General features: G+C 46.0%; 1 protein-coding gene across 4 annotated transcripts in view; it reads left to right on the top strand.

Annotated features, from left to right (window-relative positions):
• PIEZO2 (piezo type mechanosensitive ion channel component 2) overlaps positions 1-26,148 on the top strand; it is a gene marked incomplete at its 5' end in the record, with an annotated part of 335,237 nt that overhangs the window by 43,506 nt on the left and 265,583 nt on the right. For all 4 annotated transcript variants that reach the window (XM_082853234.1, XM_082853232.1, XM_082853233.1 and 1 more), the window contains one exon: positions 18,803-18,898. In XM_082853234.1, coding sequence (XP_082709360.1) covers positions 18,803-18,898 — 96 coding nt within the window. The remainder of the gene's footprint in view (positions 1-18,802; positions 18,899-26,148) is intronic.

Genomic DNA, 26,148 nt, shown 5'->3' with positions numbered 1-26,148 from the left:
TGTCCATTCTAGAAAATGTAAAAACAGACTGAAATCTGTAGATACAGAATACAAATCAATTGTAATTGCATTACTGAGCGATGACTACTCCTACTGTCTTTTATGTTTCCTTACCTTAGCTTTTATCAAATGAATATTTAGACATCACTTCATATGTTATCTTAATTAAATCCTATGCTATATGTGTTTTCTAATTTGCTGTAATTATTTAACAGTCTCTTGGTAAAAATTCATCATCAGCATGATTTCAGGTGGATGAACAGTATTCCATAATATGGACTTTAAAAAATATTTTAAACTGTTTCTTTTTGTTATGCCCAATTCTTTGCCTCTGTCACGAGATAATGTGTTTTTGATCTTGGACCAGAATATCCTCCATGAATCTCTATGCTCAGATCTCTTTCTACAGTCAAGTTACCAGACAACCTTTTGAAAGCTGACTTTTCAGCCGCATGTGTGAGTGAAATTGACCCTGTATCAAAGACAACATCTGCCCCCCTCTCCAAAGAGTCTTTTATTGGAACCCTGGCTGTGTTTCACTAACAAAACATGGAAACCCGCTGGTCTCTCCTCCCTTGAACTGGTGGCGGGACAGGTCGGCTTTAGCGGCTTGTTGAAGTAGAAGAAGGGCATCTGTGTTGAGTCTGAGGAGGGACTCTAACCAGGGAGACCTGCTTTGTGCTCCTGAGTTGGGGCCGCCACTGGGGACAAGTGTCCAGTTACTAATCCCCGATCCCGAGAGCTGAATCGAGGATTGGCAATGACAAGTCACAAGTGCCAGGGGAGATTTCCAACAACAAGAACATTGTGAACAAGACCGGCCCCTTCTGGGCGTGCTCCTGTCCTAGTTCACCTCCCTTGTCACCCCTGAAATAAGTACCCTTCTTATCTCTATGCTGTAGATGGGATAGTGGAACCAGAAGGTTCTCACCAGATGAGTTGTTAGATCATTTTTGCCTTGGAATACGTTTTCAATATAAACATCCCTCTTTAATGCCAGGGCTTAAAGCCTGCCAATCTAGTAATTTTTCTCCACTACACTTATATGTTTATTAGGGGCTATTTCTTGTTTACTTTTAAACAGAGACCAGAGAGGCAACATTTCACATGTACTAACACAGGGATCCCTGAAGCTGTATGCTCGTGGATTTCTTAATGAATGGACCTTCCCCGTACGAACGTGTGAGGCTGTTTGAAAGACGACTGTGACTTGTGCAGCCCCTCAGAGGAAGCAGGATGTGTGGTTGGGAAACTCTGATTGGAAAGATAAAATGCTGGTGCATCTATTTTTGCCTTGTATTTATACTTTAAGCTTATTGGGCAGTTTGCCTGGAAGTAATTGACTTCCCTTGCCCTCTCCCCCCACCCAGCCTTTTAGGTCCAGAGTGTTTGGTCAGTGCAGTCAGTGGACACTGTGAAGCCCTTAGACCGTGTGGAATTGGTGCGTCGGTCTCACACTCACTTCCATTTGCGAGCTTAAAGCCAAATATAAATACTTACGTTTCATTTTGATTTTAAGGGACAGTTTGTGTTTCTCCCTCCCTCCTCCTTCCCTCTCTCTCCTTTGTCTCCTGGCCATTTAATCTGTAGACCCGACTTGGCAGTCAGCTTATCAGAGGTCAGAGGGGACTTCTGTAGTCTGTTCCAGGAAAAGGGCCCTGTGACAGATGCTCCGAAATGGAGAATCAATAGGAAAGAGAAACCTCGGCCAGTTGGGGTGAACGCGAGGCACAAACGGGCAGAATCAGGGCACTGGGGCCGTTGCTTTCCTGCTGTGCCTTTTCCTCTCGGAAGTGTTCTGCCTGGCTGGTCGCTACCTCGAGGCCCGTTTCCGAATTTCCAGTTAAGCCCTTGTGTGCTCGCCTCTTCCCTGGGATGAGAAGAGGGATGGGAAAATGTTTGATGTCTTCTGTCACAATCGTACGATCCCTCTGGACCAAATCTCATGAGCTCAGTAGGCTTTCTTCGTAGGACCTGCGATGGTCTGGGCTTTTATCAGCGCCTGAGTCGTGGTGGCTGTGAAGGTCTGGCACAGGAAGCAGAACTCAGAGAGGTTTGCGTTTGAAACACTACTCACCTCCTCAGGCCCTGTGGACAGAAAGGAGGGTCTCCTCTTGTCGAGGGCCTCTGTGAAGACTTCTTGATTGGATGGACTATTTGAAGAGGTAGATGGACCCTCCACCTGTCCACACGCTTTGCCATCAGCTCAACGAACCATGTGCCGGTTCGAAAGCTGTGTGATGGAGTTAACAGAGATTGGCCAGCACCCAGCACACAGCTGCTGTTCTGAAATGCTGGACGGTGGTTATTATTCCTTGGATGAGGAAGGATTCCCTCACCCACCCCCATCATTTAACCTGAAATCCTTGTCTCTTAAAACAAATTTTAGCAGTTTGGGCCATCAAATTATTGTACATCCTTTCCTCGTTATTTTCCAAGTCCTGGGATGGGAAGGTGTTTGAGGAGGTTATGGAGGCCGTCGGTAATTCTTTGCAGACTCACCAGCCATCACTCCTCCATAGTCTTATCTCTTGTTGAGGGAATGATTTCTCAAACTCAGTTATGTCTCTTCTGTTGGAGATGCTCCATCACACCTTGTGTTCTCCTGGGTTAGTTCAATCCAAGGACGGGTTTTAAGTCTTACAAGGCAGGTCCTCAGTGTACCCTGTCAAGAATTCTATTGTCAAGATGAGTTCAGGGCTTCGCTGGTGGCACAGTGGTTGAGAGTCCGCCTGCCGATGCAGGGGACATGGGTTCGTGCTCCGGTCCGGGAAGGTCCCACATGCCGCGGAGCGGCTGGGCCCGTGAGCCATGGCCGCTGAGCCTGCGCGTCCGGAGCCTGTGCTCCGCAGCGGGAGAGGCCACAACAGTGAGAGGCCCGCGTACCGCAAAAAAAAAACCAAAAACAAACAAACAAAAAAACAAAGATGAGTTCAGATGATTTAAGCTCTGAGAGCTTATAGGGGTGGTTACCAGCCATTTTGTGCATCTAAGTTGCCTGGAATGCTTTGGAAAAATATAATTGTTGAGGCGCTGGGATTTGGACTCATTGGGTGTGGATGGGACTATCCAGAAGGTTGTGACATGTGGCCTATTGTAAGGATTCTGACCAGGGGTACACACAGTGTGCATGTCATGAGCACAGGCAGACTGCAATTGCTAGAACTGATTAAACAGTACAGCAGGGGAGCAGTTTCTCTGATAACTAAATAAAACTCAGGGCTCTTTGTACAGTTACCTGGCTAGTTCCCGTAGGCAGTCCTTTTCTCTGCACTTGTTGGTCTTGGGAGCACCAGTCACTGTTGGATATTTTCGGTTTTTGCTCCTCCAGACCACCAGCCACCGTTGTGTGCACTGAGACGGGTGCACGGATTGCATTACGATGCTTTTCTACCCTTGTGCTTCTGGGTGGTTTGGCCAAGGAGAGGCGTTGGCAAGAGATGGGAGGGCGGGAGAGGGGTCGGGTGCAAGGGTCTCCCCTCCGTTGGTGGCCCTCTGCTTCTCTGCTGTCCTTTGAACCTTTTTGAACCCAGACTGTACACCTGGATGTAGTCCTTCATCACCCTATTTGACTGTGCCCCCTGTGTTCTCTGGGACCTTGGTTGACAAGGTCTTCTTTATTTGTAGCTAAGAAATGGCACCTATGATGAGGAAAACAATTGCTACATTGATTACGCGTGGGCTCAAGGAACTAAGGAAATCAGACGGCTATGTGCTCTCTTATGGACGTTCCTTGTTTCTGCCCTGTGGACATGCTGGTTAGGCTAGAAAGCCACAGAGAATTCTCTGGACTTCTCATGTAAGGACATATCAATGCACTTCATTCCGTCGAGGTTTTCTCAATCAGGCAGCTGTTAGAGAAGCATCAGAACGGGATTTCGGCCTCATCCTGATTGACTTGGAGTTCTGCTCCCCTGCGTTCATTTCAGGACCTTCTCTGTTGGGCCCTTGGAGATACAGGAATGCATAGGATGTAGCCGATGCCTCCAGGCACTTAAAATTTTGTGGGGGGAAGTGACTTGTGACGGAATAGTCCAGGATTGTGGGTACACCCAGAGATCTGCATAGGCCCTGTGGGAGCACAGCCAAGGAGGCCCCTTCCTCAGCATCCATCGCTCAAGAGACGGCTTCCTGAAGATGGTACTCAAGCCTAGCAAGAAGGAAACACAGGAAGCAGTGGGTTTTAGTACGAAGGCGAAGAGACAACCAGGAAGGAAGAAGCGGGGGAGGGGGGGGAGCTGCCGGCAGGCGGTTGCACCTGGGATCCTGAGCGGGCACAGAAGGCGGCAGGTAGAAGGGCAGGAGCTGCCGGGCACGTGGTCCCGGATGGCATGCGGAGCCCTCTTATTGCCACACCTGTGTCCAGCACGGAGGAGCCGGGGAGGAGGATGAATACCTGACGGAGACAGACAGGAGCACAGCTGAATTCCTGCTGTGGGAGGTCAAGTGCTCTTGCTGAAGAGTTTGGGGACGAGGGAGGAAGCGGGGAGGCCTGGATCGGAGACCAACATTCTTCTCACCGATCACAGGAAGCACCAGGGCGTCCACTTGGCTTCTTCTCCCTGTCCATTGAGCTTACAGACTCCTCGAGCACCAGCCCCGTGTTCTTATTTCTTTGCAGAGGAAAAACACTCTCATTGTCTAGAGTCAGAAAAATATATTTAGATTCTAACGAAGAAAGACCAAGTGTATGGCTTGGGAGAGAGATGCTGTGAGCCCAGAGTTCCGCCTGCAGAGAAGGCAGACTGGCCCCGAGCTATCGTCACCCAGGCTCTGCCGGTGCTCAGGGCTGGAGGTGACACTGAAGAGGATGTGGCCGATTTCCTGACAAGCCACAGGCAGAACTTGCCACTCATTTTTATCCAAAACATATAAGACACGTTATTCCAGGAAAAAAACCTTGGGGATGGAGGTGCAGTTTTGAATTAAAAATTCTGTTTTCTCTTAAATAGGACATTTTCAGCTCCTTTACCTCTTTCCATTAAAAAAAACCCCCTTGGATTATTTATTTGCTTCATTTTTTAAATTGCAAGATATTTTGGTTGGATGAACAGGCCTCCATTCTCACCACATAATAGTGTTTTCACGTCTGTCACTTCCTTCAGGATACTTACCGGCAAATTTGCAAATTGGTTCTTATTGTTCCGGTATTTATAATAACTTCCTTGTCCTCCTGTTTATTTTTTCCACTTACTGATTGGTCTCACTAACCTGTTATTAAGACTTCCATGTTGAATTTTATCACTAGAATAAGCAAGATGATGTTTTTAAAAGTCAGCTTCACATCAATTTTTACGGCAACTAATAATTTTAATATTTCCCACTTTTGACATATTATCAATTTTCAGAAACTGGTGTATATCATAATAAATATTATTTTCTAGTATGTCACGTCAATCCAATTCAGTGCAACATGTATTTAACCATCTCTCACTCTGTTTTGGGACATCGTACTAAATGCTGGGGGTGCAGGGGACGATTTATAGTCTCTGTCCTGGGTGGTTCAGAGGCTTCAGGTCACCACACTCACCATTAGGGTTTTCACTGTGGGAGGTATGCCTCCCCTCCTCCTCCCCTTCCCTCCCTCCCTCCTTCTTTCCTTCCTTCCCTTCTCTCTCTCCCTCCCTCCCTCCCTTCCTTCCTTCCGTCCCTCCTTCCTTCCTTCCCAAAGCAGGATTTTTGTGTGCCAGTAAGCATTCCAATTCAAGTATGCTTTAAAAAAATGGTTTTTTTTATACACTGTGGGCTGGACCCTCGGGCTGTGAATCGTGTGGGCCGCCAGCTGGAGTGGGTCCTGGGCCCACCCTGAGTAGGACTACAGAACAGAAGAGGAGATGGCCACAGAGGTGGCTTCTGTGACAGACGCTGACACCTCTGATTCCCAACAAGCTACGGATTGGTTCAATTCAGTGTGTTTTGACATTCCTACATCCTGACTTATGTGTTTGATATAATTTGCTAGGACCGAATTGTGCTCTTTTTCCTTTGAAATGGCCCGATTATTGCAGTCTGGAAGAGGCCTCCGGGAGAGGAGTTTTGGGGGCCCCAGGGGTGTATTTCTAAAGAAAATGAGTAAGAAGAAGAAGGCTGGAGTTTGCTGTCCTTTCCTTTCCAGGTTGTATTTCTGGGCAGTCTGCTTCGAAAATTAACATGTTCCAGATGAGAGCTGAGAAAATACAACAACAGCCAACTTTAGTTCTTTTTCTGAGGAAAAAAATGAGAGTTATCTGCTCTTTAGGATTCATTTGTGCCAAGGAAGGGCCAGTCAATTTAGAAATGCAGAATCACCTCAGAATGGTGTCCTTTCCCAAAGTAGTATTATCAGCACTTGTGATCTCGATTCCCCTTCCTTTGGCTGCTGGCTACCTGTTCATGTGACGTTTTAGTTCTTACTGATGAGATGGGTGGATGTTACTTGGTTGTTGGCCATGATGTTGTGATTTACGCCAGATCGTTGAATTTGGTTTTGAGAGGTTCCTCCCCATTTTTAACTAAAGGAGAAATGGAAGAAAACACTGGAGGTCCTGAGGGCATGTTGGATTTAAAGGGGTCAACTGGAAACCTTTTGCTCCCAGCCCTTTATCTCCAGACCCAAGGGGGCATCTAGCCTCACCCCTAGATCACTGCCTGGTTAGTGCTGTCCCAGCTGGGAGCTGTGCCCCGCCAGCGGAGAAGTGGCCCCAGGATGGCTTAGGACGTCTGCAAAATCCTTTCAGCTCATCCCACCTGTTATTTAAGCACTGCTGATTCAACCAGCCTCTAATAACATTAACAAATTACACCTGGCATAATTCCTTTTCTGTGATGGGAAGTTGAAGCTCGTTGTATTACTGGATTTGTCCAATGCAGCTCTATTGAGATTCACATTTTGATTTCCTCTTAGTTGCCACCAAGAAGGAGTCAGGCTATGAGGTTCAATTTTTGCTAAAGCTGGACACTGAAAGTGTATTTGCTCATTTTCTTTGTGCGGTGTATAAGGTTAATAAATGTCTTTTCACTCCCCAAAGCTGCCCAAAGCCTCATAGAGCTTCTTGTGGTGACGTAGAATTTGCATTGAATCCACTTGTAGGGAAAAAGTGGTTAAGACTTGGAGTTTAACTTCATATACCTTTTTCTTCCAAGAGAAGCTCCCTGAAGTGTGACTTCATTGTGACAGAAAAGGTTCATGATTCAGGAAGCTCTCTTGTTTCTTGCCTCTTCCTGGACGCCTAAGTGGAAGTTATTACCCAAATATTATTTTTCCGACAGATACTTTTGTTTCATCCCTTTTGAATATTGTTGTTGTAGCCATGTCATTATGTGAGCCAGACTGAACATTGCAGAGTCATCTGTTTGGTGAAAACCATTGAATATTTACACCACTAGTCAGATATGACAGCTTTTCTCAGATCCCTCCATCTCTAAGGGCAATGGAAGTCCCGCCTTTCATTCCTTTCTTCATTCTGCACCATTGTCATGTGATTGTAATGTGAGAGATACTCTACTAGGCACCCAAAGACAGAGCGAAGGCACAGCCCTGCTCTTAGGGGGCTTACGGTCCAGTCAAGAAGGTGACATGTTTACAGGCTGAAGTACTACAAGGCCACGTGGAGCCAAGTCGTAAGAGTGATGGAGCCAAAATGTGATGGGTGTTCAGAAATGGAAGAGATTGCTATGCCTTAAATTTGATTTTATTTAAAAATACAAAATGTACACATCCCTTTTATAAGAAAATTTAACATTATTAGATAAAAAGCCACTGTTTTCCCTCCTTCAGTTCCTCTTCCCAGCGGTTAATGGTCTGATATATTCTTCCAGATGTTTTCTGTGTGCAGAGAGGGCTGGCAGAGTGGAGGGGTTAAATGCCAGTTTCGCCTTGACTTTGGACAAATTATATATTCTTTGTGAGCCTTAGTTTCCTGAAAATGGGAATACTGATTGAATATTGTAAATATCAAGCTCGCAGACCTGTCGTATTGTGTACAGTTCTGTAACCTAGGTTTTGACGGATTGTTTGGTGAATATCTTTCAATGTCCGTGCACATGAGCAGTGGCCATTCTTTGTGAACGTGGCACAGAGTTCCTGGTGTGGCAGTCAGTCCTTACTGAATTATTCCCTTATTGCTACACAAGTGTGCTTTTTTATTCAGAGAAGATTACATTTTATTGGGTGATGAGGGCATTCTGTGGGAGGAGACAGACGTTTGAGTGAGTTTGAAGGAGGCTTCGGGATTTGGGAGGCATGGTTGGGCAGAGGACATTACGGGTTGGCGAAGAAAGAGACAGGGATTTAGTTACTCTTCCAGTGAGTATTTATTGACTGCTTACTATGATTAGAAATGGGCATAGAAACTGGAAATAGAGGAATGAACAGGAGGGAGTCTGTGTTCCGACGTGGCTGAACATGCACTTGGGGAATGGCTAGTGGTGGGTTTGGGTAAAAGCGGGTGTGTGTCTAAGGATATTGTTGTCTGAGCTGTTCCTGGGCACAGGCCAAGAGTGGAAGGGTTCTGCAACCTCCTTGTCCCCGTGAAAACTGACCGAGTGACCTAGCGATGACATTTGTGGAGGTAACCCAGCCTCGACAGAGTTTTGATAGGAACCATCCAGCTTAGCCTCAGAAGGGCTCATGAGTCATGCCTACTTTTTGGAGATAGACTAGGATAGCAAAACAGTCTCACTTTGAGGACTTTGGGGAAAGTTCTGACACATTATGGGTCATCTAGTAAATCCAGGGCATAGGTCAGGAAAGGTCATCTATGCTTGGAAATTTAGGAGATCCAAAATTTCTTCATTTATTGACCAAAAATCAAACGCTCTCTCATGCGTCAAGGCCATGAGCTGATGAAAGCACGTATCGTAAGCTTAAACATATTCCTGGAATAATTAATTCTCCAAATAGAGCATCCCACTGGTGGTCTTAAATTACCTTAATTTTATGAGGCGGGAGGATGTAGTGTGTATTGAAAAGAAGGGCAGTGAGAGAGATCAGAAGGCAGAGGCAGCTGGGGATGGGATGAAGCTGGGTGGGATGCCCTGAATGTCCCTGTGGTTTGTCCACCACCAGGAGTGTGTGGTGCCCCACTCCATCCTCAGCTACACGTACTTTGAGTGGGATTAGCATTCAGAATGATGAGGAAAGGACTGAATGCAAAGTCAAAGGCTGTGAGTCTGAGTTACAGCCCAAGCAGATCTGGTGGAGAAGCTGATTTTGAGGTGTGAGTCCAATTCCTCGCTATTTTGGACATTGTTCTGGGGGTGAGGATTTCACACTGTGGTCAGAGGCTGCTCTTCATCACTATGATATCAGAAACATAAACCCCGGACAGAGCTGAGGGCTGAATTCATGCCATAAGAGGTGTGTCTATTTCTCTGGCACCAGAAATATTTGAAGGCAATAGCGCTGTCTCCATATATGTCAGGGAAGAGGGTGTTCCTAGGAAGAAGCAGGCTGGATGTCAAAATAAATTTATCAACCTAAAAACAGTCCTTTTTAATCAGTTTTCAGCCATATTAGTTGTTAAACGAGATACTGTGTGAGGCCGCATTGTGTGCTAAGGATGGAAGAAATAGGACTTCATGGTCGGCAGCTAAACCGACTTCTTTTCATGCTAATGCACACACCAGTGCAGGGAGGATGCTGCCAAGAATAATATAGAATATTCTGAAGCCTACAGTGAAAGGCTGCAAAAAGAATCTCATTTTACTGAGTACTTGAAAGAAGGAAACTGTGGCAGCCAGTAAATTAATCCTGTTATTAAAAGCCATGCCGCCTACATGAGCCTACATACACATGTACGTACACATATATTCTCCAGCCCTGGTGTCTCCTTTTCTATAGCTGTCTCAGATTGCTCAGGGACCAGCATGTGGGAGGCCCTTGAGCATCAGGGGATAGAATGGCATTGCAGCAGATTTCTCTTATTTCTGAAATGAAAACGACATTTAGTCTCTACTCGTAATGCAGTCCAGTAAGCCAGTCCCAATTTATTTCAGATTGAATGGTATGAACTCCCTAATATTTGACTGTTTTTCTTCTATGAAGCCATCAAATTCAATGGTTCATCCGAATAGTTTAGACATACTGAGAGTAACATAAATGGAGGAGTAACTTTCCAAAGTTGAAATCTTGCTGCATCTTGTAGATGGTAAACTTGTGAATCGGACTGGGCATGAAAAATCTAAGTAACCAGAAATCCAGTAAGGAGCTTTGCTGTCTTATTAGGGTTCTAAGCACTTCTCTTCGGTTTTTTCAGAGGACCAATCATGTAAAAATCCAACTATAGTGAATTGGTAGTCCAATAGAATTTGTATATGTTAGGAAGATAAGTTAACTTTTGGGAAAATTACAGAAAGGTAGTGTTAATTAAAAATGAGGGGCTTCCCTGGTGGCGCAGCGGTTGGGAGTCCGCCTGCCGATGCAGGGGACACAGGTTCGTGCCCCGGTCTGGGAAGATCCCATATGCCGCGGAGTGGCTGGGCCCGTGAGCCATGGCCGCTGAGCCTGCGCGTCCGGAGCCTGTGCTCCGCAATGGGAGAGGCCACAACAGTGAGAGGCCCGCGTACCGCAAAAAAAAAAAAAAAAAAAAAAAAGAGATAGAATGAATAAAGTGAAGTTAGTATAAAATTAAACATGAGGGATCATCAGCTCTCTTTAAAAATTTTACTGAGGAGAATAAGTTTTAAATTCTTAAAGATTAATAATTTAATGTTTATAGACTAAATAGATATAATCTTGATAGATTAAATCTTAATTGCAATTAATAATTAAAAAATTAAAAGGTGAATCTACATTCTGCTAGTAATAGAATAGTAGAGAGGTATAGTGGTCCAGTTATAAATTGTTGAATTACATAAAAGTGAGTTGAGACTACTAAGTTAAAAGGTACCTTTCTCACATGAGAATAAATGTATATATAAAGCATAATGAGTGATATCTGCAGAAATCAGTAAATACAGAGACACAGGCCTAAGTGACTCTCGGTGTCCCTGTCCACAAACACTAACTCTCCTCTTCAAGAGATTAAAAAAGAGCTACTCTGATGGGTAGGTGAAGAAACAGTTTTAATGCTTGACCATTCTCTGCGTTCACTTGCCCAGCCTAATTTCTTATTCATCACAGTAGTAAGAGGGCAAGTTTTATTTTGAGGAAGCGTAGGAGCTGTGGATTTAAATGCAGGGCTCTTCATACTCAGGGTGAAATAGATCTGATTTCTAATATAAGTGTTCAGAAAGCTTAAGGAATGATGTATTAGCACAAAAGCTTTATTTCCTCATTGCAATCACGAGAGACAGTCTGTGCTATTACTCTCTGGATCAGGTCGCCAGGTCAAGCTTGAGCATGGGATTTGCATTTTAAATATGACCACTTTCTATGAATACTTTGTAAAATTGTGAATGACGTATTAAAAGATATTTTTAAAGGAGGAAAGAGCACTGTATTCTTTCTTTAAAATTTATTTTCTGCCAAGTGTACAATCAATCAGGATGAGTTTACAAAACTCAAACTTTTAATACTGTTAATAATATTCTATCAGGTATATATTAAATTAATTAAAATAGAAAAGAGAATCCTACCCTTTTAAAATAATTAAAAAGGCAACAAAGTTTTAAACTCATGTGGCTAAAAAAAATCACACTAGGGCTTCCCTGGTGGCACAGTGGTTGAGAATCTGCCTGCCGATGCAGGGGACACGGGTTCGTGCCCCGGTCCGGGAGGATCCCACATGCCACGGAGCGGCTGGGCCCGTGAGCCATGGCCATTGAAATGCCTGCGCGTCCAGAGCCTGTGCTCCACTACGGGAGAGGCCACAACAGTGAAAGGCCCACATACTGCAAAAAAAAAAAAAAAAAAATCACACTAAGGTTTTAGTGACCATCTGGTTCAACCCATATTTTACAGATTGTACCCCAGGTTGTTTGGAAAAAAAGTAGAAAACTCAGACCAAAGGCTTTTATCCTCTACAAATAAGATGCTTTCACCTGATTTTTCCTTAGATTCCTTAAAATGTTTAGTAAACTGAGTAATGGTTATGATTTTCTGCTAAAACAGTTTGATTCTAAGTTCTATTCCCTGTAAAAGTCCTGTTTTCCTGGAGGCTTTACTCTAAAATTATATTCTTTTAACTAACTTCTGTAATGAAATTAACACCCAATATATATTCTTCCCAGCTTCATTGAGATACAGTTGACATGTAACATTGTGTAAGTTTATGTATTGATTTGACACATCTGTATATTGCAAAATGATTACCTCTGCAGCTTAGCTAACACCTTCACCACATAATTACCGTTTCTTTTATGTGATGAGAGATTTCTGTTTTTTGAAGTGTCAGAAACACGTGACTGATGGATTCAGTGTTGACTGACAGACTCCCTGGAACAAAGTCAGCTTTCATACATCTCTGGATAAAAAAGTAGTGTTAAGATATAGGGACCGTTTCTATATGTGTGTTTCTTATTTGATGAATATTTCTGTTCTCCTCTGTGTCCCACATGTGTGAACACACTCATGTTGGCGTGGGGAGCATAGGGCAGGCGCTTCATGGTAAGAGTGTGTGGGCAGATGTCTGCCTTTCTGAACTGTAGTGGGAGGGACCATCTGGTGTCCTCTTTCTTGAAGAACTAATTTTTGCAACTTTCTGAAGGGAGCACTTGGCATAGGACCTCCACTGGATATGGAGGTCAGAGATACAGGAAGAAAGAAGGGAGTAATCTTGTCTTGCCTGTCCGCTGCCTAAAGCATCACCACGTGAAACATATGTAAGTTTCACCGGATGTAAAACACAGGAGTGTGTCCTGGGGGAAATAATTTACACAGACAATGAGTGAGGTGACTTAGCAGCCTTTCCTGTCTCTCATTTCTTTGATGGTTTTCCTTCCTTAGGAAAAATCTGCAATTGTTGGGGGGTTTTTTTGTTTTGTTTTTTTTCTGCTGCATTGTAAGTATTTTGCAGCTGCTTCTCTTGTTATTACTATTTTTATAAAAATCACCATCCTTTTAAAAGCCATTGATTGCTTCAGAGCACAGAAGGAAAGTGTAAACACAAAATAATTCTAGAATCACTGAACTGACTATCTTGTCTCTTGGTACTGAAGTTGCTTATTCTGAATAATGTGTATCTACTGTTCTGGCAACCGTTAAAATAAATAAAGCATTCTGAGGTCATAAAGAGTGTTTAGAATGTACTTAGTTGAAATGGAGGTTCTAAACATTTAAGCTTTGTTTTTTCGCAGGCCATTCATGGTGAGGGGCTCTTTGGCTTTGCCGAGCGGTGTGGAGGAAGTGAGGACACGTTTTTGCTAAAATATTCAGCTCTGAGGGCATTTACCTTTAATAACATAATTAAGATTATTACCTTCAACTATTATGGAAGTTAAAGTGTGCATAAACCTCTTCGTCATCGTGTAATACATGGGAAACTAGTACACGTGTATTGCAACACAAGTATTTTTATAAATGTTATGTGGCCATCTTAAAAATTTCCTATTTGCAAGAGATTTTCCCCTTTCTATATTGATTAAACTCTAAGCTGTCAAAGTCACATCAATCGTTTCTCCAACTTGCAGAGTTTTTCCTAAACTGCCTATCAGTTTTCACCTCTAGAAAATGAAATGTGTTAATGAGATCAGTCCAGTTGTTTACAGTTCACATGGCAGCATGTATGTGTATAATGCTCTTCACTTGATGACTTATCTTGCAGTTTCTAATTGTGAGCTCTCTAGTCCTGGCAAGGTCTTTTGGGGAAATTCCTGTTGTCATCCTTTGAGGGAAATTTCCATATAATTTTGGATGGTTAAAACCAGGTGGAAATAGTGGAAAAGATAGTGCATTCTTGGCTAAAGTGAAGAACCTTTTTCCTTAGAACACCTTGATCTGCACTGTAAAAAAATTGTACTGTCGACAATAAAATCCTTGAGGCAGGGGACAGAGGTCCAGGAGCCTGGACGGCCCACGAGAGGCATGGGTACCAGCATCTGATAGCTTTTTATAGGAGCCGGGCTGTGCTCTGGGACTCCAGGTCCTAGACCAAGACAACATTACCCTGGATAAAGGAGCATTGCTCTTTGCCTCCTGAGGCTTTTCTAGCTCGAATGTGCCTTATTGACAAGTTCAAAGGCATATTTTGCTCTAGGTGGGTAATGCACTTACATATGGCATTCAGAGTCCCCGTAAGCTCGGGTGGCTCCTGGGTAGCAACTTCACACATAAAACAAAGCAGAAAATTCAGCAATTAGGCCACTGTCATCAATCAAACTGGATAATTTTAGACAAAAATAAACGAAGGTGGATTTTTAGAAGTGGCTTGATTTTTGTGTGTGTGTGAAAGGTTAGTTATTAGTCATCAGTTGCTGCTTACAAATTACCCAAACATTAAGCAGCTTAAAGCAACAAACCCTGCTGCGGAGTTTCTGGGAGTCGGGAATCCGGGGAGGTTCAGCCCGTGCCTCGGGCTCAGGCTCTCACGGGCTGCGGTTAAGGCCGCTCAGGCTGCCGTCTCTGGGGGACTGGCTTGCAGGCTCACTCGTGTGGCCGTTGGCTGGTGCGAGCTGGCTGCTGGCTGGAGACTGCGGCTCCTTCCCTCCGGGCCTCTCCTCGGGACAACTTGTAGCCTGGCGGCTGGCTCCACTCAGGGACCAAGGGGCACCCACGGTAGAAGCCACCAAGAGCTATCCTGCTACTTTCACTGACTCTGGTCACTGGCAGGGAGCCCCTGGGTCCAGCCCACACTCAGGAGCCGGGGATCACACACGGGGACCATTTAGAGGCTCCCTACCACCCTGGGTCGTCCTTGCTTCTCTTTAAGCATTTGGGACTTTGTTATAAATAATGGTAACTAAAGGTTCTGCCCTGAGAACCCAAGAGTGGTCTCCCTTCTACCCCCTGCAAAGTTAGTCATTGGGAATTTCCTAAGTTTACACATTTCCAGTGTGCATTATATGAAACCTTACAGAACGAAGTTATAAAACTGAAACAGCGACAGGCATCCTGTGGAGAGAAGGTTCTGGCCCCCTGAGCCCCTGACAGTTACCCGGGGACGGGTCAGGCAGGTGAGGCCGCCAGGCTTCCGGACAGAGGCGCAGGCTCAGGACGAGCTCCCAGGCTCCAGTCTCAGCCCGGCCACTTGCTGTGCTTCCTCCTCCTGCTGCTTTGTCATGTGTAGAGAGAGAGAGTAAAAACAGGGTCTGTGAAAGGAGGGTGGTGAGAGAGCGAGTTAATGCACAGTTAGGGCTTGACCCTGGTCGGTGTTCCTGTGAGCTGATACTGACATGAACTCACAGCGGACACACGCCCTGGGCACCCTCTTTAAAGTGATACCATCATACAAGTAAGCTCTAGTTTTCTCTTTACGCAGAAATACACAGAATTAGGTAATTTTGCTGCACGATGTGCATTAACATTAAAAAGCCCAAGGCTAAAATCAAAGCGACATTCCACTTGATTAAATGTTTATTTGGGGCAGAGCCAGTGGTGGTGTTTTGATGCTATTGGGAAGGCTGTAGCCTTGTTACCCTGGTTTCCTTTTCAGGCACCCTCGTGGCTTTCATTCCATTTCACTCACTTATTCCTGTCTATTCCTTTTGTGAGCCTGAGAACCTCCTGTCCCCCCGGGCCCTGGAGGTAACAGAGATGGTCACAGACACATGGACAAATGCCTGTGACCCTGGATGAGAAGAGCTCTGGGAGAGGTGCCCCCAGCAGAAGGAAGACACCTGCTTTGGGGGAGGAAACACTGGAGCAGAGCAGGAACAGGCTGGATGCAGGAAGGTGGTCCAGCGCCTTCGAGGCCTTGAGGCCAGAAGCAGCACAGTGCAGGGCTGTTCAGCCGGGCAGCCGCTTGGAAGGGCAGGTTGTATGTCGGTGGGACAGGGAGCTGCAGGCCCAGGCAGGAGCCAGGCTGCAAGCTTGATGGAGGGTGAGATCCATCACTTAGTCGATGTCGCAGAGTGGACACTGAGTCCTCTGATCCCTCCTAAGGCCCATGTGACCCGGCCCCATCCAGGACTGCCTGGGCCACCGCGGGCCAGGGGTAGTCAGACAGGCTGGGGGCTTTGCTGCCCCGTGGCCTGCTGCTCATGGGGTGGCTGGTCGCCCCCTCACCGCCTCACCTCAGGGCTTGGATCTCACCTCCTGCGGTGCTCCTAGGGGATGCAGCGGCTGCCTCCTCCACCCCAGGGCCCTGTCCCCCTTGCCACTCCCCACTCCCGAGTTCTTGTTTACAGGGTGCTCATCTTCCAGCATGGCTTGCAATCTCCTATTGTGCTTATTGTTCACCATACATCTCCCCTCCTGAAAGTGAAGGGATGCTGGTCAGTCCCAAGGACATAGTATGTGCTCAAAAAATACTTAGTGACTGGATGAATAACCAAATGTCTTTTGGGTTGTTAAGGAACATCAACTCTGGATGAGAAGTAAGAGACAGAAAAAAATAGCTAGAAAGACAATCCAAGCATGGGTTCTTGCTCTTTTATTTTGCTTCATTTATACATTTTCCTGTCCAGTGATAGTGTGGAAGTTTCTTCCTGCTTTGGGTTTTTCATAAAGGAGGTTGGGAGTGGCCATGGTGGTAAACAAAGCTACTGTCATGTGCACGACCCCCGCGGGATGGAAAAGCACTTCTGTTGATGCCTTCCTCCCCCCACAGCATCCCTCACTGTACCCTGCTTGCCTGTCATTGTCCAAAGGAAGCCACCAGCAGCTGGGACCCCATCTCCTAATGCCATGTGCATCCCACTCTGGTCTGTCCCCAGGTCCCAGGCGCTCTGACTCTGCAGGCAGGAGCACCCAGCCCTTGCCCGTGCTGTGTCTCCCCAGCTCAGCCCTCTCTGGCCTTGTGAGCCCCTGCACAGCCTTCTTGTTTCCTGCTCCTGGTGGTGTTCCCCTTGTGCTTCCATCTCTCAACTCCCATCCCCCTGCTGGGTCTGCATCCCTTTCTGGAGGCTGTCCTGGACACCCCCACAGATGATCAAATGACCAGCCCCTCTCTCTGTTGTAGTAAACTTCTTCCATGAAAACTTTTCTTGTGAAAATGGACTTCCCCGGTTTTTCTCCTATCTGTCCTCAATTTTCTGCTGACTTTTTCTTCCGTACCTGCCCATTTTCCCTTCCCCATCTCACCTCCCTGGCCCCCCATGTAGGCAGCTGCCTCCCCTTGTTGCTGTGGCCTTCAGAGAGTCCACCCCCTCTTGTCCTGCCCGCTCACCCCTCTGCTCAGGGCCCATCTCCACTTCCCTCTGGGGTCACTGAGCAGCGATCCTGCCCACACTGTCCCTTGACTGTTTCCATCAGGGCTGAGTCCCACGGTTGGATTCCGTGCATGTGTCTAAAGGTAAACTTACCACCTTCTCCTTAAATGTCTTATTTTCTTCCACGGCAGGAATCCTTATCACCGCGGTTGCGATCCTTGGAGTCACTTTTTTGTAATTTCTCTTCACATCTCTCCATATTTATTGTACCAAATGCCTTTTTATTTCACGTACTGCTTCTTAAGTTCTGTTGTTTCTGCACCATTTACACCTTGTTGCTGCAACACTGAAGTTTCCCGGCCCACCAGTCCAGCCCACGTGCAGTCTTAGATTACTCTTTCTGAAATGTTTTCTCTGGATCCAGATGGTCAGGGACTAGTTCTTTCAGCTCCACGTTCTCTCCACTTTCTCTCCGACTTTTTTTTTTTTTTTTTTTTTTTTTTTTTTTTTGGGGTACGCGGGCCTCTCACTGCTGTGGCCTCTCCCGTTGCGGAGCACAGGCTCCGGACGCGCAGGCTCAGCGGCCATGGCTCACGGGCCCAGCCGCTCTGCGGCATGTGGGATCTTCCCGGACCGGGGCACGAACCCGTGTCCCCTGCATCGGCAGGCGGACTCTCATCCACTGCGCCACCAGGGAAGCCCCTCCGACTAACTTTTGTTCCAACACTTCTCCATCCTGTGAATCCGTAAAACTGATCTCGTCCACACACGCATACTTACTCCTTCTCCCTCCCTCAGCCTTTCTTTATTCACCCAATAAGTTTATTTTTAATTGCTATAAGGCGCTCATTTTCTTTCCACGTGGATGCTGCACACCACCCTCTCCCTGTCTGGAAACGAGGATCCTCACCACAGTTGCTCGTGTTTTTGAGGGCTTTCCGGGTCCAAGACTCTGGCCAAGTGTTTAAACCTTCACTCCTCGTCGTAAGCCTCTGAGTCAGAGACGGTTATTAGACCCATTTCATAGATGAGGAAGGGGAGCTTGGGGAGGGAAGGAGCACATCTCCGACCTGCCGTGCTCCCTTTAAGATGAGATACGCAGAGCAAGAAGCGTAGACTTGGGGCCTGCGTTTAGTTTTGTCTCCGTCACCTCCTCGCTGGGAGCACCCAGGGAGTGGTGAGTCTCTGGGCCTGGGAGCCTTCCTTATCAGAAGGGGACTAATCAGATAACTGGGGACAGGCCTGGCCACAGAGCATTTGGCAAATCTTTTCTTTTCTTTTCTTCCCCTTCAGTCTCACCTCTTCTTCCATCCACAGCCTTAGGCGAACGCCTCAAACCCTCACAGCCCCGTTGCCTATGTTTCCGTAGCAATTTTAGTTTGCCCAGCTTACTTTGTGACGTGTTTCGGGCCTGCCTTCCATCAGGGACGCCGATGCTGCCCTCTTGGTTGGGTTCTAAGAGCAGGGACCGTGCGTTTTAATTGCCGCTTCTCATCACGCTCCAAGTAATGATGGGCACAGAACGGATGCTCCGTTCTTCCTCCCTACTTGAAGATCTGCTCCAGAGATGCCGCCTGATGCCGCGATGCCTAAGGCTGTCCGTCACTAACGCCTCTCACCTCTTCTCCCCCCGCAGCCTGTGCGTTCCGGTACAATGGGCTCTCCTTCGTCTACCTCATCTACCTTCTGCTCATCCCCCTGTTCTCAGAACCAACCAAAGCCACCATGCAAGGTAAGAGACCTTTGCTACTCGGTACCACAGCTGAGTGTGTCTGGGGGCTCCCCGGGGCTGTCGTTATCTGATGGGAGAGATGCCGGTCCAGTGGGGGAGCAGGGTCACACGTCTCAGCAGTAGAGCTGTGTGGCACTTGGTGGTGACGTGTTTTTGTCACTCACACAGCTGTCTTCCCCGTACAGCTTCCCTGGCAGGCCTGTATTTGTAGGTTTGCAGACAGTCTGGAAGGGTTTGGCTGATTAAGAGCAACTCAGTGTGCTGTCATTAAAATGAGGCAGACGGGGTGATAACAGTGGCACAGATTTGTGTATTCTGTCTGCCGGGGAGAAGGAGGTGGCAGGCAGAGAAGGGGTCTCTGAGCCCCGGAGCAGGAGACCTGGGGAGGAAGCCGGGTGCGGTCGTGGCTCCTTCACGTGTCAGCTGAGAGCCGTCACGTGTACCTCCATCAAGTACAGAAAGGGAGAGATTCGAGTTCTCGTTTCTCAAGCGTGTTCCTGCAGACCTTTAGATCCCTCCCCCGTTGCTCTCCAAGCACCTGAAGGCATAGAAGGAAATAGTGCCTCTGTTTCCTGAGGCTCTGATGAGGAAGCCTGGTCTGGTTGGTACATTTACACATTTGAAGTTCTTCCACAACGATAGAAGTTAAACCACACTGAGTTAATTGTTTTTCAAAACAATGCCATTACAAGAAATAAGGACTGCCCAGTGCCTTAGTGAGTGTGATGGCCGTATGTTTACAGGAAGGGATGGAAAGTTGGGTTTGACCTGGGGATGGCCATGGCTCCGGGTTGCCAGCTCACGGTGCTGACTCTTCAGGAAAAGCAGTAGAGACTTGGTATAAACAGAGCCTAAAATCATGACTTTATCTCTCCCATTCTCCCCCTGACTATTATTACATTGATTGTGGGTCTTTTGATCATTCATCCTAATGGTTAGGACTGCAGATGCTGTGTTGATTTTCCTGCCTTAAGAAGAATCTAAATAATAGCTCTTCTAAGTCACTTAAGTCCTTAATACACAAAATTAAGAAGGACTAGAGAAATGTGAGTCTGTACAAATCCTCATCAAACCAAAAATACGCTGTTCATGGGACCCCACCCACTCCAGCCTGATTCCTAGAGTCCAACGTAAGCAAAGATGTTTAAACAGAGTAGCTTCTGGCCTCAGAACCAAGTTGATAACATACAGGTGACTCCTATTTCATGGCTGGGAGCTCATGTTTTAAAGAAAGAAGGTTTCGTACATATTTAGCATTAAGTGCTTTAAAAATGAGTACCTGTTTGTACTCCATTAAATGATCTATTGCTTTTCTATCAGGGTGTCCCCTTGTTTTACCTGGAAACCAGGTCAGTGGGATTCCCCTTCATACTTAATGTGATGATGCCTGGCTTTGCCTTCTTCCCAAACTACCCAGCCCTGCTCTGCCCAGTGGTCTCTGTAGGGGTGATGGTGACCTGGGATGTGCGGCTTAGTCCTCGTGTGTGTCAGTGGCCCATTGTCTGTGCCTGGAGCACAGGGAGTCACACGGTCAGGAAACTCATAGGTGAAACGTGAAATCAGAGGCAAAGAGCAGCTCCTGTGTGTGGGGAGAAATATCCTGAATCACCAAAGTGTCACAAGGTCAGAGCACAGACAGCATCACCGTGCACAGGTGTCTGCCATGTCTCCCTCCCAGGCGCTGAGAGACGAACAGCTCAAAGGGAGCCCGCAGGCATCTTTCCAGTTGGTACCTGGGGGCAGGGCTGGGATTGTGTGTCCTGTCCTTCCGTCCTTCCTGAGGGGTGTGGCTGAGACCTCATAACCTCATTTATTTGCTGTGTCTGAAAACGCACAGGGACTCGAGGGAGGGAGGCCCCCATATGACTTTTGTGAGCATATAGGACTCCCCATCGGGCGTTTCCACATCTGTGATTCGAGGCACCCAGGCCGGGCGTTTCTGGCGGGGTCCAGGGCTTGGGCCATGTGGTCCAAGATGATGCCTGTGTGGTGTCCATGCAGACGGTGATGGGCCTGGAAGGATGATGGCTGTGTGGCTTTGCAGGGGGCCTTGGGGGGTCACACACACTCGGCCTTTCAAGTTCCTGTTGATACTCATTTCTCACAAACAGGAAAGTCCAGTGTCACCTGGGAGAACCCAACGGCATCCGCTCTGCCTGGCGGTGTAGGTCCTCTGCCACACACGCACACACACATACACACTTGTGCACACGCACACACACACAGTCACAGGCATGCACACTGGGGGCCCGGAGGAGAGGCACCTTGAATCTGCCATCAGTCAGTGTGCAATTCCTCCCTCTCTTCTTTCTCCTTGGATTTCTCAGCAAGAGTCAGGTGTTGGTGTAGTGCATCCCACAGTGCCCAGGGGGTCTCAGCGAAGCCCCTGTCCCTGGGCTGGGAGTCTCTCTTGGCTCTCTTGGCTCCTGGGATGCTCTCCTTGGCCCCTCGACCTTCCAGGGTCTCACCCGAGGCTGAGCCGAGGCCCCACTTTGATACATCTATTCACTGAGTCCCTTCTAACGCACCCCCTTGAAGATGGCTAGGATTTTGCTGTTGTGTTAACTGCTGCATTTCCAGGATACGAGACAGCATCTGGTGTGTAGCAGGCAGTCAGTAAATATTTATGGAATGAATGAATGAACGCATTCATTTCTAGAGTCTAGAGCTCTAGGAGCATTTAGGAATGCAGCCCTAGTCCTCTGCGTCCCTCAACCTCCAGGAGAGCAAACGTCACAGAACAGTTCATCACCTACACCCGTCTGTCCTCTGGGGACAGAAGCTCGGGGCAGGGCGATAGGCTATGGGAGTTTGCTATTTTAGATTTATTGGGGATCAGGGGATATGAAGTAATTGAAGAAATCAAAATGTTCTATGCTTTTCCGTACAACGTTAGGCATTTTATTTAAGCCTGTGATACTGTAGGAAGGGCAGTAGATCTTTGCTTGCTGTTCAGTTAGCAGTGTGCTTTGCATTTAAATTGAGACTTCACTCCATTAAATAGGAACTAATATATAATTAACTTCAGGTGGTCCAAATATTCCAGGTTGATGAGATATTAAATTCTTTAACCAGACGCATGTTAGGTTTCCTATACCTTATGTGTAATGAGTACCCCCATCGGCCAGTATGGTGGGAGGGTTGGTATTTTCTTTGGATGGAATGTAAGTGGTAAAACGTACGAGATGTGGAAGAAGTCCATATACTGTATATACTCATTACGTACTGGCTCATGACAATACGACTGTTATTTTGAGGTACAACATTATTACTTTGAACATCAGAGATTTAGAAATCTCAATCTCATGGCTAGTCCTAACCTCAAGATTTTTCCTTGTGCTCTTTAGATATCAGCTAAGAATTGTGTGATTTCCAGCCTTTCTTGTTAAATAATATTTATATTAAGTAACCAATTACTAGAGAGCCAGTGGCACTGCCTACTAAGTATGTATTATTATTTATAGGCATCAATTAATTTAATTCCTACAATGACCTTTTGAGGGAGCTGCCATTATTATTAAAAACTATTATCAGAAATCCTCATGTTACAGACAAAGCCTGAGTTCAGGCGGCGTAAGAACAAGCCCCAGGACACGGGCACTGTGTGGGTGGCCACGCTTTTAACCACTGTGTTGTCTGACTCATGCCCAGGATGGAACACCATTCTCAGGATTTGCAAGGGTGGAGGGAAACCCACTTGCTTAATAAATACTTGTTGGCTGATAGATTACCAGGTCCTGGGCACAAGCGTCCGGAGAGATAATATGGGTGTGTTTAAAGGAGACATTTTCATTTGCATCAGTGCAGATTGATGACGTACGTGTATGTTATATAGAAAATACATCTTATTAAGTGTGATTGTTTATTTCTTTCAACAAATGTTCATTGAAAGACTGCCCTTCACAGAACACTATGTTTGGGTGTGTGGAGGATAAAAATGAGAAGAAAACATGGTTCTTCACTGGCATGGCCTCCCAAACATGCTGGCTCTTATGTATATCATTGAATGGTAGCGCTTTCAAAGAGGTTGTCTTTGGAAGCCATAGATGTATTCCAGTGACGCTGTCATTGGAACTAACCTCAAATTAGTCCTCTGCAGTTGCCTTTAGAGTTTGCCTTGAATAGGCTCAATGGTGGCAAACCATTGTCCTTTTAAGGAGGGTCTGATCTCATAGTATTTGGAGTCAAGTTTGATGAGGGAAAAACTGGTAATGAAATCAGTCATGTCAATTTTAGAAAAGAAAAAGACACAACCCAGAGTATTTAGTATAAAACAAAGTGTCTGAAGGTGACTCCTCATGATTGGTGAGGAGGTTTAAGATTTATTGGCATGAGAGCACCATGGTTGATACACACGAATGATGAACACATGGAACATCTTTCCATGATGGGTTTGTGTGGATAGACGAGATCTAGGATATCAGGCAAAATGAGATGCGGAAGCGAGAAGGCAACGTCCTGAAGGAGGTGTTGATTAGCTCGATCTACAGGGGAATCTTGACCACAAGAGTCAGGCTGCACCTACCCGGCCCAGACCAGAGGCTCAGAGGGAGTATCTGCAGAGATGCATGAACTGAGGGTACTAATAGTATGTCACATTTCCTATGTACCAGGAACTGTTGTAAGCACTCCCTGTGTGCTAACTCATTTAATTAGAGGTTAGCAAAATCATGCATTGAAAAGGCAGGACCCCCTCCATTCTGGAATGAAAATAAAACGCACTGGGTTATAAATCCACTTAACCAACTAGGAACACTGCACAGTGAGGGGATAGACTGCTCCATTCCCTGCACCTGACCATACTTTATTAGAGTTTGATTTTGTAAATGCTCAGAGTCCCAAGTCTTTTTCAGTTGGTTTCAACAGAAATTTTTACATCCTTGCATGCACTTTGGATAAACGACAGCTCTCACTTTATCAATAAAGTGTCCGGGGTCTGGGGTGAGAGACACACATCTGGCTACAGTGTGAAATCTGGGATTTGCTGGAAATCGCTTGCTTGGTCCTGCCTGCAGCTTGTCTTTGTTCACGTGCCCTCCTGCAGGCTGGGGTGGGTAAGAGGATCTTCTCCATTCTTTTTTGGGGAGAGTCATTTACTAATTGGGGGCTGCTTAAAAAGGAATTCTCTAAACGTCAAGACCACAACACTTGCTGGGCAATATTAGCAGTTGACCTACAGCAAAGGTATCTTAGAAGCATCATCATCTAATCAGTTCACGTGTGAAATGTTTATGTCACACACACTCACACACACACACACACACGCCAAAGGAGCAGAGATGAGTGTTGTCTAAGGAGGGTAATTATTTCTAACAGCAAAGCTGTCTTCTAGTCCAGGGACCCATACTCACTGGGAGCCTTCTCTGAAATCGGATGACATTAGTAGGTGAGAACAGAACTCCCAGTGGTGGAGGAAAGGGAAGGGCTTTGGGTGCTGGGTGGGTCTTTCTTAATTTAAGTCTCCCTGTTCAGTTACGAAGGCCAGGTCCTCCCGGAGCAGGTGAAACACAGATGTGGGTCCAGCCCTCGGCTGAGGCGGTCACGTTGCCAAAGGAAAACAAAAGGGCGAAACTTTCAGGATTTGCCTTCCAAATATTTTTCAATATGGGGTTTCATGAAGAAGATTTTCTCCTCCCTGTTAGGAAAGGAGTGGGTCTCTGAAATATCTTTTTTTTCTAATTAACTTTGCTCTGTTATTTTGAGCAAGGTAGCAGTTCCTTTTCTGTATTTGCTTGTGTTTACAACTCAAAAGTTTTTAAGGAGGTAGTTTTTCTCGTTTTGGGGATCTCTTTCAACATTTGGGAGGGGGTGGATGGAATTAGACGGGCGGTAATCGAGAGGCTTCACTGTGCTTTGAGGACAATTGTGAGCAAGTGAAATTTTAGCAGGTCAAGTTCACTTTTGTAAACTGTTGCCAAAGTTATTCCAAGATGATAGGGAAGAATATTTTCTCTCCGTCTCTGAACAGGAGTCCTAGTTTAAGAGGAAATTGAGTAGAGTGGAGTAGAGTGTGTGTGTGTGTGTGTGTGTGTGTGTGTGTGTGTGTAAAATAATCACCAGAGGGCCTTGCCCTCAGGTTCTGACCCAGGGTACACTTTACCAGAATCACTAAAGACTCCCTGAGAAAAGAAAAATGATGTTCCATTTGCCGACATGAAGAGGCAAAGAGGTCTGTAACTTGTAAAGACGTGTTTAGACATCAGAGAGGAAATAGTAGCAGATATTTTAAACTGCTTGCATCTGGTTTTTGTTGAAAACACTGTTAATCTTTATACTATTATTATTATACCATAATAAACCATCTGGTTTATTATGTCATCATAAAGCAAAAGGCAAGAAAATATTTAATTGAACAAATTCTTTGGGGTAGGTGTTCTATTACCAATATCAGCTCACGACCAAACAGAAGGCTACCAAAATGATTAGATGCTTGTTTCTTGAACTTTTGAATAAATTAGTGATAGGTCTTTTAGGTTTCTTTATCTGTCCTTTTGAGGGGGCGGTGGTTGTTTTGGATTTGGCAAAGACTATCCAGTGACACAGAAGAACTTTGAGGCAACACATATAATTCTCAGCTCAGGAAACATTGGGTCGTATTATTATGACTAAGGAGAGGTTTTCACAAGTCCTAAAGTCTGGCTGTGATAAACCAAATCTGCAGTGTGGCCTCACCTGTTATTTAGATGCTGTCTGTCATGACAGGGAAGGGGGTCACCTGGACTGGATGTCAGTTTGCTGATTCACACTTCAAATCACTTTTCTTTTGTTTACTCACTTGATAAACATTTACTTGTGCCTGGTCAACGCCGTCCTGGGTAGTTGGACGCTGTACAGTGAATGGCACAGTCTCTCTGGCCCCAGGATGTGAATTAACAGCACGATCGTGGGCAGGTTCCTTCGGTTCTCAGAGTCCCGCTTTCCTCCTGTGTTGAGTCCTGGTGCTGGTCTTGATCAGAACCTTAAGACGTCTGCCAGTGGGATCAAGTTCATGGACACACCTCCCTGTGCTCTGTGCTGAACAATGGTTAAAGAGCCCAGAGAAGGAGATCATCACTCTTCTCTTACTTTAAAAATTTATTTTCCCTTTGAAAGGGTTCAACTGATTTGATTTGCTTCTGTGTGTATTTGAAGTCAATTTATTGCAGTTTTGAAGCTGACTTACTTCAAAGTCTGGACGAGACTAATTTCTGATGGATTCACTTGTTAGAGTCTAGGCTTCACTTTGTGGGTAACTATTTCTCTTAAACAGA

The sequence above is a fragment of the Leucopleurus acutus genome (genome assembly GCF_964270905.1).
Source record: "Leucopleurus acutus genome assembly, chromosome: 13".
Classification (NCBI taxonomy): Eukaryota; Metazoa; Chordata; class Mammalia; order Artiodactyla; family Delphinidae; genus Leucopleurus; species Leucopleurus acutus.
The sequence above is the reverse complement of the archived record's forward strand: the minus strand, read 5'-3'. Positions and strand labels throughout refer to the sequence as shown.